Source organism: Sardina pilchardus, chromosome 5 (assembly GCF_963854185.1).
Source record: "Sardina pilchardus chromosome 5, fSarPil1.1, whole genome shotgun sequence".
Classification (NCBI taxonomy): domain Eukaryota; kingdom Metazoa; phylum Chordata; class Actinopteri; order Clupeiformes; family Clupeidae; genus Sardina; species Sardina pilchardus.
In genome coordinates this window covers 32219296-32233570 of record NC_084998.1, presented here as the reverse complement: position 1 = coordinate 32233570, position 14275 = coordinate 32219296, and the positions used below count along the sequence as shown (strand labels likewise).

At 48.7% G+C, this 14275-nt stretch overlaps 2 protein-coding genes across 3 annotated transcripts in view; one reads left to right on the top strand and one right to left on the bottom strand.

Annotated features, from left to right (window-relative positions):
- arl10 (ADP-ribosylation factor-like 10) overlaps positions 1–1810 on the bottom strand; it is a 6617-nt gene extending 4807 nt beyond the window's left edge. Inside the window, exons 1-2 of one of the 2 annotated variants that reach the window (XM_062537270.1) lie at positions 1438–1810; positions 10–190 (exon numbers count right to left, since the gene is read on the bottom strand). In XM_062537270.1, coding sequence (XP_062393254.1) covers positions 10–190; positions 1438–1575 — 319 coding nt within the window. In that variant the 5' untranslated portion in view covers positions 1576–1810. The remainder of the gene's footprint in view (positions 1–9; positions 191–1437) is intronic. The other variant, XM_062537272.1, reaches the window with a different exon arrangement.
- Positions 1811–2880: 1070 nt separating this feature from the next.
- wwc1 (WW and C2 domain containing 1) overlaps positions 2881–14275 on the top strand; it is a 52203-nt gene continuing 40808 nt past the window's right edge. Inside the window, exons 1-3 of the mRNA XM_062537269.1 lie at positions 2881–4004; positions 12677–12786; positions 13794–13997. Of these exons, the coding sequence (XP_062393253.1) occupies positions 3886–4004; positions 12677–12786; positions 13794–13997 (433 nt within the window). The 5' untranslated portion in view covers positions 2881–3885. The remainder of the gene's footprint in view (positions 4005–12676; positions 12787–13793; positions 13998–14275) is intronic.

Below are 14275 nucleotides of genomic sequence, written 5' to 3'. Positions count from 1 at the left end.
AGCCCTTACTCTCCAGGAAGTCCAGCTGGCAGAGGGGGGTGCTGAGGCGCATGAAGTTGAAGCCGCGCGTGGGCTTGCAGCGCTGGCCAGGCAGAGCGGCGGAGGTGGACAGACCCTGCAGCACACTGCTCTTCCCAGCACCATCCAGACCCAGCACCAGCACCTGCTTCTCCCGCCGCTCCTCCTCCTCCTAAAACACACGCACGCACACACACACGCACGCACGCACGCACATACAGCACACACACATACACGCACATACACAAAGCACACACAAACACACACACACAGCACACGCGCACACGCCACACGCGCACACACACGCACACACCACAGAACACAGTCATATGGAAGGTTAGAGGGAGAGTTTGTGTGTGTTGCTGCTTATGCATCCATATGTATATGTGTGTGTGTGTGTGTGTGTGCAGCGTGTGTGTACTGTATGTGTGAGTGTGTTGCTATTGCTCATTTATCCAAAAAAAAGTGTGTGTGCGTGTGTGTCTGTGTGCGTGTGTGGCAATTAGTGTGTGTGTGTGTGTGGCCTGTGCGTTTGTGAATTAATGCCTGTGTGTTTGTGTGTGTGTGTGTGTGTGTGTGTGTGTGTGTGCGCGCGCGCGCGCGCACGCGCTTCCAGTTTGTTTTATGTCTCCATCAGGGTTTAAATCGTTTGCATCTGATAACAAAACCTCTGTCTCTGTTACACCTTTATAGCAGTTCTACATAACTTCAGGTATGCAAAGAAGACACAATCAATGCGCAAGCTGCTCTCGACTTGACGTTAACAGCAAGACTCCAACTCACTCAGCTTTGAAAGCCGTGACTTGTGTTTCGTGGTTGTCTGACATGGCCTGTACTGCATGACTGATCTATTCTACATGATTGCTCTGCGCCTTGCTCTGCGCGAAACTAATTACTACCGTGTCAGGTAAATAAACACCAGGCGTAACGCAGTCGCAACAGGTTTATTTGAATACGCACATCCATAAGGGACAGCCTACGGTGTTTTTTTTTAGTATCGTTTAACGTGGAACTAGAATGTCACGTAGGCTATTATTGCAATTAAAGTTAGAAGGGTAGAATTTCTGGTGTCGGATGTCAAAATGAAAGCCTTTTTCAGCATGCGTAATGTCAAAGGTTTATGGCAAAACATTTGGAGAATGTCTGGTTCTGCCACTGCAGATACATCCATTGCCTATGTCTGCCGAATCAACGAAGCATTTAAACGCCTTCCGACGTGACTCATTTGGACTACTTCTTCCCTGTTGGTATAGCGCTGCTTATGTTCCTCCTTCCGCAAACCCCGCTCTACGTGTCAGAGAAGTTCCTTGAAATCGAGGCATTTTGTTCTGACAAGGTGGTTTGCTAATGTTAGTTTAATTTTTCACCACCAGTAACACAAAAACGAAAGTGTTTTGAACAAAACGCAAAGAAACTCACCTCGTGAATTGCGTAATACTTCGCTTCTGGTGTCCATACTTGTCTCTTGAATATATGACTCAGGACGATAAACAGCGCTGACCCAAACGCGGCCACCGCCGCGGTCAGCGCGATGGAGATGTGGCGGAGGAGAACCATGTGAGACGCAGCTGGGCGGAGGTGGCACGCAGTCAGATCGCGAATGCCAACTGCGAGATTTCTAACCAACGGTTGGTGAGACTATCGCTTCACGTGACCCTCCCTTGTTTGTGTTGAGATATGAGGTGCCTAGCAGCCGTGGTCTGCGACTGGTGCGACTATCAGCATCAGAGAGAAGAGGGAATTGGAAATGTCTCCAAGACGAATGGAAACTGGATACTCGTCTTTAATTAAATTAAACTATTTCCGGAGCCTTCTTCACTGAATGAATATCGTTTATCTGTGGACCATAGATAGATCATACACTACACTGACTACAGTGCCTCAACTGATTGGATGATGTGATCAACACTCTCATGATCTTTTGCCTGTAGTCTAATCAGCCGGCCCTGCTCATCTGCTGAGCTGAGTGAATGAGTCTGCATATCAAGACAAGACTGCTGTAGGCTATAACTCGCACAGCGGCGCAGCGCCCACTGCCCGTTCCCACAGCCAATGGCATCTCAGGAATAAAATTTCCGAGCACATGCTTGATAAACAGTAAAGAAACTGGTCTGAGCGCGCACGCACGCAGACACACAGACACACACACACACACACACACACACACACACACACACACACACACACACACACACACACACACACACACACACACACAATTTCTCTCTCTCTCTCTCTCCCTCTCTCTCTCTCTCACACACACACACACACACACACACACACACACACTTTCTCTCTCTCTCTCTCTCTCTCTCACACTCACTCACTCACTCACTCACTCACTCACTCACTCACTCACTCACACACACACACACACACACACACACACACACACACACACACACACACACACACACACACACACACACACACTACAATTACCATTAGATGGCGTTATTTCAATATGCACTGATAGGTTTTTTCAATTGTTCCGTAGCCCTAGCCTAAAACTGTTTCGCATACATGAAAGAAAGTTCATGTTGAATGATAATGATCATAATAATTATCAGAATGATCAGTGGAATAGCCTGGGTCTATTTATTTCGTGTCTTTTGGAAACATCATTGATAGACAGACCAACTATCCTAAAATAATTAAAATGATTAAAGAAGGCGGATCTGTATCCAGCCTATGTCAAAATGGATGTAGGCCTAGGCTACTTTGTTTTGCAAGTGCGTTCTACATAATCATAAAAGTCTGAAACCGTCCACAAGGTCAGAAGGATGCGAATGATGCTGGTTGCTTTTACTAGGTGCACTACGGTCATCACCTGTTTGACGTAATTGATCAGCAGCATCGCGACCGAGCCGGAGTACAGGGAAACTACGGCACTTAAAGGAAACCTCAATGCCACAGGATTTACCCCTTCGCCAACTTTTCCTGGGATTAATCGAGCGATTCTTGTGAAAATAAGGACACCCGAGGATGCTGGTGACAGATGCGGCGTGATTTTGGAGCAGTTGTTGTGGGAGATTCTTAGAATGTTATGGAGCTAGCGCGCTAGCCCTGCTGTCGTCTGCTAAACATGGTGGCCACTGGACGAAAATGTAGAGAGGGTTTTTAAATATTCAAGAAATGTTGTTGCCACTTGCGGAATTGTTTATATAGGATGCGTTCGTTGTCTTCTTTGTGATATGTTTATGGATTCTTACGACGCAAAAAATAGGTTCATTCATGTTCTAAAGCATTAGCTAACGGGTGCAAGCTCGTGCGAACCCCGCTTTAAAAGTTACTGCCAAGTTTGTCCATCGTTTATGTCCGAACGACCAGTAGTCCATGTTTGCGTTCGGATACGTCCAGGTCCCGTCAAATCAAAGCAGTGTTTTTACCTTATCTCGCAACAGTGTTTCATGTGTCATCCTTTGCAACATTGTAACATTTCGACTAGCCGTGATGCCTGGAAGCCTCGATGTGGCTGAGGTAGCCTAGCCTATGGTGGGAGGAAGGCGCAGGTGCATTGGAAAAGTTATAATGGAAACTGTTCCGTTACTGTTGGTGTCTTCAGATGGAAAATCATTGGATACATTTTATCACATCGTATCACGGAGAACATGCAACGTGTAGAGTCTTTAAGAAACGAAAAGGGTCTAACTGTACGGCTGCATGGGCCGTATGCATCAGACACGACGAATGCTTGAGAATGAATGCGTTGAAAATCAAACCGCTCGTCTCATGAACTAATTCATGGCACTGACGACCAAGGCTGCTTTCAACATATGCATTAGATTTATTACAAAACAGGAGACCACTGGACTTCCACTTATTCTAACACACGTCCCGAGGAAATTACATGGAGACTAGTTTGACATGCCCAGGAAGGAGTTACCGCTGCCGGAGGGTTGGGAAGAGGCCCGAGACTTTGACGGAAAAGTCTACTACATTGACCACATCAATCACACGACAAGCTGGATCGACCCGAGAGACAGGTGAGTCTGATCGGGCACCGCTTGCCCCGTTAACGTTGTCCCGGACCCTTCACAGCCCCATTCATGCAGGCCGCACAATCTGTGCGTTCCTGCCCATGCGCTACAGAGGAAGACTAGGCTATTTCTTCCTCCGCTGAGCATGTTGCTGTAGGACTATTTGCCTTCGTTTTATGTAAGAAGCTTAAACCCAGTGTTGCTTTGCCGACCAACAGCCTTTTTTTTCGGACTCAGAGCCTCAGGATCGTACACACAGCATGCGCCCCTTTTAAACAGTAACTCGAGGCGGACGGACTTTGAAACAAAATCACTCTGTTGGCCTAATGCACAAATTCCTCAGATTATTAAGACTTTGGAGGCTTTGGTTTTAAGACAAATTCCTTGAAGGGCCATTTAACATGGACTCTGTGCTTGAAGAAGTGGTCTCCTATTCCAAAAATGTTGATACAGTGCTTATGAATGCATCTACAGATTAGGGCTATCAGACTATGTATGAAAAGGAAAACGTTTTTTAATGATCACACTTGTCAGACTATTGTGTGACTTAGATGCCAGAGGTAACATGACAGTGAAGTGTGTTCCATTCAGATTTACTTGTATTAATTTAGCAGGAGCTTTAAAGCAAAACGACATATAGAAGGAGGAAGGGAAGAGAGGGAGGTGTAGAAGAGAGGGAACAGAGGGAGGTGTAGAAGATGAGAGGGAGGTGTTTGGGAAGAGAGAACAGAGGGAGGTGTATGGGAAGAGAGGGAACAGAGGGAGGTGTAGAAGAGAGGGAACAGAGGGAGGTGTAGAAGAGAGAGGGAACAGAGGGAGTTGTAGAAGAGAGGGAACAGAGGGAGGTGTAGAAGAGAGAGGGAACAGAGGGAGTGGTATTGGAAGAGGGAACAGAGGGTGGTGTAGTAGAGAGGGAGGTGTAGAAGAGAGGGAACAGAGGGAGGTGTAGAAAAGAGGGAACAGAGGGAGGTATAGAAGAGAGGGAACAGAGGGAGTTGTTGTTGTTGTTGTTGTTGTGCATGTGAGTGTGTCTGTGTGTGTTCAAAGGTGAGTTGTTGTGCATATGTGTGTGTGTTCACTCAGAGGTGAGTCGTTGTGTGTGTGTGTGTGTGTGTGTGTGTGTGTGTGTGTTCAAAGGTGAGTTGTCGTGCATATTTGTGTGTGTGTGTGTGTGTGTGTGTGTGTGTGTTCAGAGGTGAGTTGTTGTGCATATCTCCACTCCTCTCCTCTCCCTGTCTTTTGAGCTGTTTCTCCTCTCCCCTCTGTCTTCTGAGGTGCTGTCGGGTGGGAGAGAAGTTAGTGAAGAACAGAATGGCTCTCACTTCTAAAAAAACATTTAATATTTGGGGTCTTTTTAGCCTCTTTTTAGGACAGTAAGGTGCACAGGGATAGAGTGTGATAGTGTGATAGTGTGATTGGGCTCTCCACTCAGGAGATGACCTCAGGGATCTGGGCCCAGATGTGCTACTGTGGGTTGCTGTGCTATCAACACTTTCCCAGAACAGCTTTGACTTGGTTGTGGGGAATGCACACTTAGCCAACTTAAAAGCACACGCTATGATGCTGACTGTCGGTTCAGCCCTGTTGGCTCAGCTTGTGTTTCTTGTGGGCCGACTACCCACTTCAGCCCACTATCAGCTAGCATACTGGCATATTGTGCTACCCACCACAGCCCACTATCAGCTAGCATACTGGCATATTGTGCTACCCACCACAGCCCACTATCAGCCGTGACCTTCTGGTTAGGGCTTCGGGCTTGTAACCGGAGGGTTGCCGGTTCGATCCCCGACCAGTCCACGGCTGAAGTGCCCTTGAGAAAGGCACCTAACCCCTCACTGCTCCCCGAGCGCCGCTGGTCGGGCAGGCAGCTCACTGCTCTGGGTTAGTGTGTGATTTACCTCACTCTGTGTTCACTGTGTGCTGTGTGTGTTCACTAATTCGGTTAAATTGGGTTAAATGCAGAGAACTGAATTTCCCTCACGGGATCAAACAAGTATATATTCAATTCATTTTATTGTGCTACCCACCACAGCCCACTATCAGCTAGCATACTGGCACATAGTGGTACCCACCACAGCCCACTATCAGCTAGCATACTGGCACATAGTGCTACCCACCACAGCCCACTATCAGCTAGCATACTGGCACATTGTGCTACCCACCACAGCCCACCACAGCCCACTAGCAGCTAGCACACTGACCACATGGGTCATATTCTGCTGCCGGCACTAGATGTAGTGCAGAAAAAACACAACATGTAAAGAAAACAGTGCTAGCTTCCCATGTCCTCTTCTGGTCTTACCCACTGAAGACAATGCATCATATGTCCACACTGGCCTTACCCACCCAAGACAGTGTGTTATATATCCACTTCTGATCAAGAATGTACAGTATGTCTGCTAAGTTGCTAAATGAATAATCAGTCCTGGTTGTTTTGTTTGTTGAAGAAAGAAAGCGGTAAAAGCATTTAGACTGTGTTATTAGTCCAGTCATCCAGACACCACAGGATCCTCAGCTGTGGACAAGAAGACTGTGTTGTGTTAGTACTACCTCACAGGGCTCACTGCTCACTCCACTCTCCAGCAAATGTGTGGCCAGCTTACACTGTCAGCTAGACGAGCACACATACACACACACACACACCACCCCCTTGAGTTTTGTTTGCTGCAGAAACAATGTGATCCCTTGAGCTAGTGAATGTGTTACGGGCAGTAGGCCTGGCCAGACCGCATTCCTGCAACACAACACCTGTCTGACTGTCCGTCTGTCTCTGGCTTCTTATTGGTCAGCTGTTTCCCAGCTTGGACTCTGTTAAAGAGCGCAGTAGAGCAGCAGCTTACTGTTAATGTGGCCAATCTGGCTTCATGCTAGTTAGCTAGCTAGTTAGTTATTTATTTCCCCACAGCAGGTGAATGGACGAGTCCCAGGTCTAGCTGAATGGAGTCGGCCCAGTGTGTGGGCAGGTGGTTTCCAGGTGAATGGACTAGTTTCAGCACTGCTGTGTGGGCAGGTGGATTAGAACATCAGCTCTGTTGCCCAGAGGAGCTGGATGAAGTGAATGGGACTTTTGTAATGTAAACGCACTGCTGTTCATGAACCGTATCAACCGTAATGTATCAATACATTACGTAACTGTATCAATCGTAATGTAAACACACTGTTGTTCATGAACCGTATCTACCGTAATGTAAACATACTGTTCTTCATGAACCATATCAACCGTAATGTTGAATCTTGAATTTCCCCTTAGAATTGTTATGAGAATTGCTTTAAAAAGCTTAAACTGTTTCCCATGCTGTAAGTTGCTTGGGCTAAAATGTAATGTAATGTACTGTGATGTAATGAACCGTATGGGCGTAATGGAAACACACTGTTGTTCATGAACCGTATCAGCATGTTCTTGATCAGTTCTCTCGGTGAGGTCACCTGCTGAAACCTCGCGATGTGACGTGAGGCGAGGCGAGTAGGTGACCTCGCGGGTTCCTCGAGGAGCGTCGGTTGGCGCGTTTGTCCGCGCCCCTGGCACGCCTCGGACGGGCTCTGCCGCGGTTATGGTGATGACGGCTCATAAACATTCCGTCAGGTGAAAGGAATGTTATCAGGGCAGGCAAACAGCACACTGTGTGTGTGTGCGTGTGTGTGTGCGTATGCATGTGTGTGTGTACGCTGAGGAGCGAGTGTGTGGGGACAGGGGACAGCGCAGCAGCTCCGCTCAGAGTGTATGACTCACGGGCTAGCTATGCGGACGCCGTGTTTGCACACACACACACACACTCACACACGCACACACACAGAGCTGGCCACACCAGGGCAGTGACCACTGTGTCTCAGATAGGGTGGTGTGTGTTATTTGTGATGAGGCTTTCACAAACATGCACCTTATTTTCTCTCTCTCTTTTTCTCTCTCTCAATTTTTTCAATTCAATTGAGCTTTATTGGCATGACAAAAAATACAATCGTATTGCCAAAGCATTTCTTGGTACATATAGTAGTACAAGAAGTTGTATGTAAAAGAAAGAAAACAAAACATCATGTATCATTACTGCAATGACTGTGTGTGTGTGTGTGTGTGTGTGTGTGTGTGTGTGTGTGTGTGTGTGTGTGTGTGTGTGTGTGTGTGTGTGTGTGTGTGTGTGTGTGTGTGTGTGTGTGTGTGTGTGTGTGTGTGTGTGTGTGTGTGTCTGTGTCTTTGTGTCCATGCATGTGTGTGGTATGGATGTGAGTGCATGTACGCGTGTGTGTGTGCTGTCTCTCTTATCAGGTGCGGAGACCCTTGGCTTGTCATCATCTGCGATGAGGTCATCCCTATAGTTAGTGTTTGTGTGTGTGTGTGTGTGTGTGTGTGTGTGTGTGTGTGTATGTGTGTAGTGCATGAGTTGGAATGTGTCCCTCTACCTGTCGTTGCGATGGTATCTCTTGGGTCAGGGTCGGGGGGGGGGGGGGGGGGGTTAGAGATAATGTCACAGTGCTGTGTGTGTGTGTGTGTGTGTGTTTGGGGGGGGGGGAGGGTTAGAGATGATGTCACAGTGCTGTGTGTGTGTGTGTGTGTATGTGTGTTTGGGGGGGGGGGGGGGTTAGAGATGATGTCACAGTGCAGTGTGTGTGTGTGTGTGTGTGTGTGTGTGTGTGTGTGTGTGTGTTAGAGATGGAGACACAGGGGCACCTGTCCTGTGGTGCTTCTTGGGAATTCCCTGTCCACTCCCTGTCCACTGAGATCAGAGTGCTTAATTAAGAGTGACAGACGGACATGTCTACGTGTGCGTGCGTGTGTGTTGAGGGGGAAGAGTGTGTAGGGTTTCAGGTGTGTTTGTGTTGTGTACAGTGGGAGGAGGCATAGAGACTAGGTGTGTGTGGAGTAGAGAGTGTGTTCCGTGTGTTCCTCCTTATGTTCCTTGTGTACCGTGGGTTCTGTGGTTTCCGTGTGTTCTGTGGGTTCTGTCTTGTAAGGAGATCAGAGGCATTCCTGCATGAAGCTGATCTTGCTATGGGAGACGAGAGAGAGAGAGAGAAAAGAGAGTGAGTGAAAGAAAGAGTGGGAAAGAGGGAAAAATGGAGGGAGGTGGTGTATCTCAGGAGGAAGCGGTTGATGATGGAGGTGAAGAGAGAGAGAAAAGAGAGTGAGTGAAAGTGGGAATGAGGGAAAAATGGAGGGAGGTGAAGAAAGAGAGATGTGAGAGGACAGAGAGAGAGAGAGAGAGAGAGAGAGAGAGAGAGAGAGAGAGAGAGAGAGAGAGAGAGAGAGAGAGAGAGAGAGAGAGAGAGAGAGAGAGAGAGAGAGAGAGAGAGAGAGAGAGAGAGAGAGAGAGAGAGAGAGAGAGAGAGAGAGAGAGAGAGAGAGAGAGAGAGAGAGAGGTAGGTAGGTAGGTGCTGGAGAAAAGGGAAAAGGTGAGGGTTGAGAGAGAGAGAGGGAGATGAATATTGCATCAGTGTTGTGATATGACTGTCACAGTCATTACATAATCTCCTGGACATGATTGTTTTAGCTTTCTGAGATCATTTTGCTAAATAATCATCAAAACAAATGGAAAAAAAGTAACAGTGAAATGAAACAGAAAGTCTCACATCAGAACAGTGTCCATGTCAGCAAACATGTCAATATTGTGGCCGCCCGAGCTGTGGCTAGAAGAACAAGGGAGAGATGGATGGATAGAAAAGAGAAGGTGGAAACAGAGGATGAGAGGAGGGAGGGGAGAAGAGAGGGAAGATCGTGAAGTACAGAGGATTTTGCTGGGCAGAGAGACGAGCTCAACCCTGACGTGCTGTGGGATGTTGAGTGTGTGTGTGTGTGTGTGTGTGTGCGCGCGCTCGGGAGCTTTCCTCGCGGCTGAGTTAAATTTAGAATGAGCCGCGGGGGTCTGTTCTCCCTCCCCTCCATTATTCATGCTGTAAAGGGAGCCAGTTCAGTTTGCACTGCTCCCCAACCTGCCTGCCAGCTACACACACACACACACACACACACACACACACACCTGCTCCCCAACCTGTCTGCCAGCCACACACACACACACACACACACACACACACACACACACACACAGGGATGACTGCCACACAGTGCACACAGTTAACCAGCTACAGGGCTGACCGACAGACAGCTCATACAGTTGACCAGCTACAGGGCTGACAGACAGCTCATGCAGTTAACCAGCTAGAGGGCTGACAGACAGACAGACAACAGTTAACCAGCTACAGGGCTGACAGACAGACAGCTCATACAGTTAACCAGCTACAGGGCTGACAGACAGACAGCTCATACAGTTAACCAGCTAGAGGGCTGACAGACAGACAGACAACAGTTAACCAGCTACAGGGCTGACAGACAGACAGCTCATACAGTTAACCAGCTAGAGGGCTGACAGACAGACAGACAACAGTTAACCAGCTACAGGGCTGACAGACAGACAGCTCATACAGTTAACCAGCTACAGGGCTGACAGACAGACAGCAGTTAACCAGCTAGAGGAAAGCCTTTGAGTGGAAGGGGACTCAGAAGAATGGCATCTCTACATGATTTGGCACTATTAAAGTGGAGCCTCAAGATAAGAGCCCATATCAGTGTGGAGATGACTCGTCTCAAAAGAATGTTCCGGCTCCAGTGGCCTCTCCCGCATGGCATGTGGATCTGCCCAGTCACTCAGAGTAACAGAGGGGATCAGCCACACTACAGCACCCATTTAAGCCGAGTGTTTGTGTGTGTTTGAGAGAGAGTGAGAGTGTGTGTCTGTGTGGTAAAGGTTATGATTGAGTGTGTGTGTGTGTGTGTTTGTCTGTATGTGTTCACAACGTAAAAGCATTTAGTGTGTGTAGGGTTGAGCTGGGTCAGTAGAGTGATGCTCTTTGTAGTCCTCTGGCTTCCGTGTGTGTGTGCTGTGCTGAGCTAGTCTGGGCTGGGCTGGGCTGGGCCTGTTAATAAAGTGGCTGTGGAGAGATGCTCTTTGTGGTTCTCTGGCTTTCTTGTGTGTGTGTGTGTGTGTGTGTGTGTGTGTGTGTGTGTGTGTGTGTGTGTGTGTGTGTGTGTGTGTGTGTGTGTGTGTGTGTGTGTGTGTGTGTGTGTGTGTGTGTGTGTGTGTGTGTGTGTGTGTGTGTGTGTGTGTGTGTGTGTGTGTGTGTGTGTGTGTGTGTGTGTGTGTGTGTGCGCGCGCGCGCGCTCTCTGGGCTCTGTGTGTGTGTGGAGGGATGCTCTGTGTGTGTGTGTGGAGGGATGCTCTCTGGGCTCTGTGTGTGTGTGTGTGTGTGTGTGTGTGTGTGCGCGTGCATGCGCTCTCTGGGCTCTGTGTGTGTGTGGAGGGATGCTCTCTGGGCTCTGTGTGTGTGTGGAGGGATGCTCTCTGGGATCTGTGTGTGTGTGGAGGGATGCTCTCTCTGTGTGTGTGTGTGTGTGTGTGTGGAGGGATGCTCTCTCTGTGTGTGTGTGTGTGGAGGGATGCTCTCTGGGCTCTGTGTGTGTGTGTATGGAGGGATGCTATCTGGGCTCTGTGTGTGTGTGTGTGTGTGGAGGGATGCTTTCTGGGCTCTGTGTGTGTGTGTGTGTGTGTGTGTGTGTGTGGAGCAGGGGTGGAAATTAAAATTTGAAAATGTGAAAATCTATCAGCCAATAGCAGATTTCTGGTCAAATTAACCAGCCACTCAATGTTAAAATATGACTTTGTGTCTGAAATCTACCAGCCACTCTCACATTTTACCAGCATTTGGCTGGTGGCAGGTGCTAATTTCCATCCCTGGTGTGGAGGGATGCTCTCTGGGCTCTGTGTGTGTGTAGAGGGATGCTCTCTGGGCTCTGTGTGTGTGTGGAGGGATGCTCTCTGGGCTCTGTGTGTGTGTAGAGGGATGCTCTCTGGGCTCTGTGTGTGTGTAGAGGGATGCTCTCTGGGCTCTGTGTGTGTGTAGAGGGATGCTCTCTGGGCTCTGTGTGTGTGTAGAGGGATGCTCTCTGGGCTCTGTGTGTGTGTGTGTGTGTGTGTGTGTGTGGAGGGATGCTCTCTGGGCTCTGTGTGTGTGTGGAGGGATGCTCTCTGGGCTCTGTGTGTGTGTAGAGGGATGCTCTCTGGGCTCTGTGTGTGTGTGTGTGTGTGTGTGTGTGTGTGTGTGTGTGTGTGTGTGTGGATGCTCTCTGGGCTGTGTGCGGAGTGTCGGAGTGTGTTGCTGCAGTAAGCTCCAGGCGCTTGGTTGGCGGGGCTGGTGGAATGTCATAGGCCCCATTTCCGCCTATTGTTGCCGTGGCGAGCTCTTTAGCGAGCGCCTGGTGAGGTGAATGCAGGCCATTCTTCTGCAGCAACACCCCCCCACCCCCCCTTCCTGGGACACACACACACACACACACACACACACACACACACTGCCATATGTACATAGTAGATACACACACACACACACACACACACACACACACACTCACACTTCTACACATATATGCACACAGTTCAGATATGCACACACTAATGAACACATACACAAATAAAGTGAGTTTAGCAAATACACTTTAATGTTTGCATAGGGTATATTTTAATGTTTGCATAGGGTAGACAATGATGCTTTTTGGGGGGATGGGGGGTTCCTCGCATCCTCATTCTCCTTTCATGTTAACCTGCTGTGGCCCTGACGTAACTTTACGTAACCTGACGTAGTCTGTCGTTTGCGGCCTGCGTTGGTGATGACCTGTAGTTGTGTTTCGTCCCCAGGCAGACCAAGCCTCTGTCGTTTGCGGACTGCATCGGGGACGAGCTGCCGGTGGGATGGGAGGAGGTGTACGACCCAAACGTGGGCGCCTACTATGTGGACCACAATACCAGTGAGTACGACCAACTGCATGATGGGAATGCTGAGTCCTCCAGAGAGCACACACACACACACACACACACACACACACAGTAATCTCCCTCAGATGGACAGACTGCAGACCAGAGCTGTGCTGGGCTACCCAACGCTGCGGCTTTAGACTTTAATGCTCCATTTCACAAATTGCTCTCAGTCCAGGTTTGTGTCTCCATGCCATCTTGCGTGCATAGATAGAAGTTATTGCATGAATGTTTCATGGTACGGTGATATGCAAGGGTTTTTTTGTTCCGTGATCAGTGCCCTTCATAGATCTATCTATAAAGGGCCGTTCACACCAAGAACAATAACAATACGATTACTACAACCATAACAATAAAAGCGTTCACAGCGACCAACGATAAAAAAGTTCTCCTCATGTTAATAAATGTGATTGGTAAAACGTCATGGGTTCTGATTGACTATTAGCTTTATCGTTCTCAAAATCGCTCTGAAAGTGATCCCAAGGATATCGTTCCTCATGTCATTATAGTTCTAGTTTATGTGAAGACATTGTCATTCATATTAACGAGAACGATATTTGTTTATAGTTATCGTTATCGTTATCGTTATCGTTATCGTTCTTGGTGTGAACGGCCCTTAAGGGTTGTGATCAGAGACCCGTTCCATGTTGTAGAGTTTTGCAGTCCCAGCATTCCATGTTCCACACAGTTTGGCTGTGTTCCATGTTCAACATGGCCCTCAGTGTTCCATTTCAGTCTTCATGGGTCTGTTCTTTAACAGCTCTGCCGCTGGTCACCATCTGGCCTTATCGCTTTCACATGTTGTTTTGTCTTCCGCTCGTTCCACCTGAAACCTCAATCTACTCCACCTCCCTCTCCACCTGCCCTCCTCAACTCCATGTCCTCCTCACCTCTCAGTGTGTTCTCAACTCCTCTCTGCTCCTCCCTCCTTCTCTCTTTATTCCTCATGCATGATCTGACCCCTCACCTTTGCCCCCTGCCCCCCCCCCCCCCCCCCCAGAGAGCACGCAGCTGGAGGACCCGCGTGTGCAGTGGCAGCGCGAGCAGCAGCACATGCTGGAGGACTACCTGGAGGTGGCGCAAGAGGCCCTGAGCGCCCAGCGCCAGATCTACCAGGTCAAGGAGCAGCGGCTGGAGCTCGCCCAGCACGACTACCAGCAGCTGCACCAGTCCTGGAGGGACAAGTCCACCTCCCAGACCAGCCGTGAGTCTGTGTGTGTGTGTGTGTGTGTGTGGACGTGTGTGTGTGTGTGTGTTTGTGTGTACGTACGTGCACATGTGTGTGTGTGTGTGTGTGTGGGTGTGGGTGTGTGTGTGTGTGTGACTGGAAAAATTAGTCAGCCCGTAGTGTGTTTTCTACCTTGTCTGATGATCCAGAGCTGACATGAATCTGCATCACACTTACACGTTCATTACAGACACCCTCAGAGCAGTCCAAACATTTAAAATGCACTGTGTGTGTGTGTGTGTGTGTGTGCTGCA